This window comes from Temnothorax curvispinosus, unplaced genomic scaffold (genome assembly GCF_003070985.1).
Source record: "Temnothorax curvispinosus isolate PA1 unplaced genomic scaffold, ASM307098v1 QBEX01013810.1, whole genome shotgun sequence".
In the NCBI taxonomy this organism is placed as follows: domain Eukaryota; kingdom Metazoa; phylum Arthropoda; class Insecta; order Hymenoptera; family Formicidae; genus Temnothorax; species Temnothorax curvispinosus.
Window position 1 is genome coordinate 1882 of NW_020223590.1, and position 4372 is coordinate 6253.

Sequence of the window (4372 nt, forward strand, 5' to 3'; positions counted from 1 at the left end):
ATATACGGTGTCTCTTAGATATTTTTGTATTTTGCAACATATTTCAAAGAGAATCAAATCGGTTCCGAATAGTTGCAATATGTATCTCGTTATATTAAAAGGAGACTTTTGAATAGGAATGTGAAGATACGTACTACTTGAATCGTAATTCCTTTGTTTATATACATTGATTAGAATATGAAGTAACTAATCAAATATTTTTATTCGTGGTATTTTGAAAATTATTTAAATAAAGAAAAATATAAGTGTTTATTTTTTATTAACTGCAACCTATTATTTTTATTATCTTATTTTACCTATTGCTTCAACAGATTTATCATGTAATTTCCATAATATTTCTCCATGTTGATAATATTTTGACAAATTGTAGTTGGACAATATTTTGCTATATTCCGTTTTCCATTTGTAGTTTTCCATTTGTAACATTTTCCATAGATCTTCATTAGATAATACCTAAACAAATACATTTATTTAGAATAATAGGTTAATACATATTTGCAATATAAAACAATGTTCTGTTATGACAATTTTGAGTAATCATAATAATTCATAAAATGTAACATGTACGTATTAAATACAATATTGTAATTTACATTACATATATTTATAATATCTATAATATAATAAAAAATAGCAATAGAAAAAAATTGTAACAAATTCTGGTATATGCCTAAGCTAAAAACAAATAAAGAAATTTAATAAGTTAAAACAACCTAACTTCCGACGCGCAAATTTGCTTGCAGCTGGTCAGGGTTCGGAGTAGGCGCGGAGGAAGACATAAGGCTCGGTTTTTCACCCCTCAGGGGATGGGGGAGGCCACCGGGGACTCTTAGGAGTCACTGGGGGCCTTCCCAACTACGGGTTTTGCGAACCCGAGGTACCCGAGCACACCAGTACCGTAATCTCCATCGGTCTTCGCACTGGCAGAAACCGGGGAGTCCCTCCGGGGACTCGCGAGGTAGGCGGCCTCTATAAAAAGTTCGCCCAGTCGGACGGGACCATAAGGGACGAGCCAGCTTCGCCTGGCTCCGTTACCCGTCCGTCCTATGGGAAGGAAAACCCAGAATACAAACCGGGGGACCGGTTGCCCTGCTTAGGAGACTGGCTAGCTTCGGCGAACCAGCCTCCAACAGTCAGTAGGGGTTGGCGGCCCTGACTTTAATCGCTCGGTCGGCCAGGACCGTTAGGGAGAGTGTGATTCTCCCATCGGCCAACGGGACGTTGGCTTTCCTCCATCCATTGCACGCCGGTGCTCCGGCAGGATGGAGGACAGTCCTGGGATCATTACACGCTGGTGCTCCGGCAGATCCCGGGATTGCGGGCCCACCGGGGCTGTCCAGGCCGCTTGGAAATGATCCGAGGTCTGGGCCGAGCAGCCCCACAGTGGGAGAGCACCGTTGGGCCGCCTGGACGTTTCCAGGTTAGGGCCGACGGTGCATTTGCCACCGGCAACTAGGGCCGGTGGCGCGTAAGTAGCCCGCTGGTCGGCGACTGCGTCCACTGGGGGGAACCCTGTGCCCTGTTTTCTCACGGGCGGCGAGGGGCCGGAGACCGGGATCGGGACCGGAATCGAGTTTACTCGGCCGGAGCTCTGGCCTTCTGCTTAGCACGCGGGAAAGGTATGGTGAGAAATCTCCCTATCCAAAGTCGACTGGCGGGCTGCGGACTTCAGGCTGGTCACCCCGGTGGGAAGGGCGTTGGAGGGGTCGCAGTCTCCTTCGTCCGGAACGTCGGGGTGACCTTCTCCCTGCGTGGCGGCGCCCTCCTTGGTGCCTCCATTGTCGGAGGTAGGGAACTCCCGAAAGACCACGGTGCGACGGCCCCTCGATGGGCCTCGCCCGTGGGATGAGTAGGGGGCATACACAGGGGCCAGATCCGGATGACGATTCCCGGGCGATGGCATAGCTGGTCCCCCGGGGGAACTTGGGGCCTAGTTTTGTAAGGAGCGGTTGGTGAGGGCATGCCCTGACCAGCAGAGCCGAAGAAGGTCATGGGGAGGTATTATTCTATGAATAATTTTTTGGGGAATAACAAGGGGGGTAAAGGGAAAGTAAGGCGGAAGGGGGATAAGTCCTTAGACCCTTTTGAAAGTAGCAAGGGCGATGAGAGTGCGGAAGGAGCCGCAATAAATAAGAGGACAAAAACTGACGATATGCGTCAAAGAATGGAGGTATCTCAAACACTCGAGGATACTAGAGAAGTGGGTTTGCAGGATTCACTGACGCTGTCACAAGGGTGTAAGGTGACGAAGGGCACTTCCGGGAAAGCAATACCACCAGGGATCTCCGCCAAGGAATTGGTAGAACATCCGGGTCTGCTCAACAAGAGGATTGTGGAGTTGGGTGCGGACTTGCTGTTGGATAGAGTCAAGCTCTTCTTATACAGTCGTTTGGCCGCCCCATATGATGATGGCACCATCGACACAGAGGCGGAAATTTACGCCAACGTTGTCGATAAGGTTGTGCACACTCTTCATAGTAGGGAGAAGAAGGCGGCCAGATGGGCTAAGGAGGAGAGGAGGAGGAAAGAGGAGTTAGCGAAGGAGGTGACCGAGCTGAGGACTCGAGTTGAAGTGTTGGAGGAGAAATTGTCGGCTGGCTGTCCGAACTCTTCGTGTAACCAGTCGACGGTCATGGAGATGGGTGAAATCGTGGAGAGACGCGACATTGGTTGCCAAACCGAAGCACCCTGCCCAGGGAAAGCAACGAAGTCTGCTGGTGGATCTAACAACGATCCAATGGAGGAAAAGATGGTGGCTCTCGACCGCAAGCTCGAGACCATCGCTAAGGATATTCGTTCCCTTAGAGAATCCACAAAGGCGAAACCAGTTACCCCGGGTGGGAGGCCCAGGGAAGTGACTAGCAGTGGCGGTACAATAGACGGGGGGATGGGAGGTGTTAGTCAGGCGACTGCACCCTCTTCCTCGTTCAATAAGAAGGGTGGTCCAGTCTCTTCAGTTCGGACTTACGCCGGAGTGGCGGGGTCTGGAGAAGGGAAGGAGGTTAAAAGAGGAGTGAGAACTAGGGTCCCTCCCCCTCCTGGTAAGAGTGGGGTTAGGGGATCTAGGATAGGTGGTAAGGAGAATCGTTTTCCGGCTGCCCCAAAGACTACGGCAGTCGGAATAACGATTTTAAATGAAAGCAAAACAGAGAAGTATGCGAGAGTGTTGAGATCCGCGAAGGAAAAGATATCCCTCGCGGATCTGGGGATAAAGGATCTCAAGGTGAGAAGAGCGGCCACCGGGAGCCTCTTGTTTGAGGTCCCCGGGGCCGACTCAAATGAGAAGGCAGATCTCTTGGCCGGTAGGTTGCGGCAGGAATTCTTTGAGGGCGAGGTGCGGGTCACCCGGCCCTTTAAGTGCGTAGATGTGCGCATTGGGGGGCTGGATGACGCCGCTACCGTCCAGGAAGTGGCGGAGGCGCTGGCAGCGGCCCACAGTGGTGCGGAAGTGGAAAAAACCCAAAATTTTGAAAATAATGTTTTTATTTATTGACTACTATTTTGGGATATCTAATAAATATAGTAGTATCTTATTATAAAAATGTATATTTTATTTATTTGATTTCAGGAAAAAACCTCAATTCTTAGATAGATTTTTGTACTCTAACTATTGTCTAATGTCTATTTAACCGAAATATATCTCATGTATTTCAAATGTGTACATTCTTACTTTATATGTGACATAATTACTTTTCTAAAATTGTTAACGTAAATCCTATTACATAATGATAAAATTTTAAGTTTTTATTTATTTCATTATGTCTATAAAAAATGCTCCACTTTCCTCCAAGCTCTTGATTGTATTTTTTGACAGCAGATGCTATTACTAAACTGTCCTATAAAAATTACGTGCTACTTCTTGCAACTTTAGCTGTACTTAATTATTATTTGACTGCAGTCGCGCGTCAGTGATGTCAGAAAGCGCGGCCGCTATCATATCATGCGCACGCTTGCATTGTCACGTGTCTTTCTCGCTCTCTCTCTCTCTCTCTCTCTCTCTCTCTCTCGGGCGAAAAGTAACCACTTTCTTCTCTAGGGAGCTAGGGAGGAAAGTGGTTACTTTCCGCCCGCTATACAGGGAGGAAAGTTGGTACTACTCGCCTTCGGCTCGGGCGGCAAACTTCACACTCGTCTGAAAAACGCTACTTTCGCCTTGGTGCACAATATACTATTTTGCAATCATGAGCGATTTCGTAGTTCCTTATAAAATTTTGTGCGAAGTTCTTTTCGACCGTAATAGTTCATTAGAACAGTTTTTACATGAAAAATACTCATTACAGGATGATCAAATTTTTAAAATAGTTTCGGAATTTAATAAAAGATTTTTGCCACATTTTAACCAAAGATTCAAGTCAGTGCATCGTATTAAAAC

The 4372-nt window shown here is 47.0% G+C and overlaps 1 protein-coding gene across 1 annotated transcript in view; it reads right to left on the bottom strand.

Moving 5' to 3' along the window:
- Positions 1 to 282: 282 nt before the first annotated feature.
- LOC112463972 (tectonic-3-like) overlaps positions 283 to 4372 on the bottom strand; it is a 38249-nt gene continuing 34159 nt past the window's right edge. Inside the window, exon 5 of the mRNA XM_025030702.1 lies at positions 283 to 453. Within this exon, the coding sequence (XP_024886470.1) occupies positions 283 to 453 (171 nt within the window). The remainder of the gene's footprint in view (positions 454 to 4372) is intronic.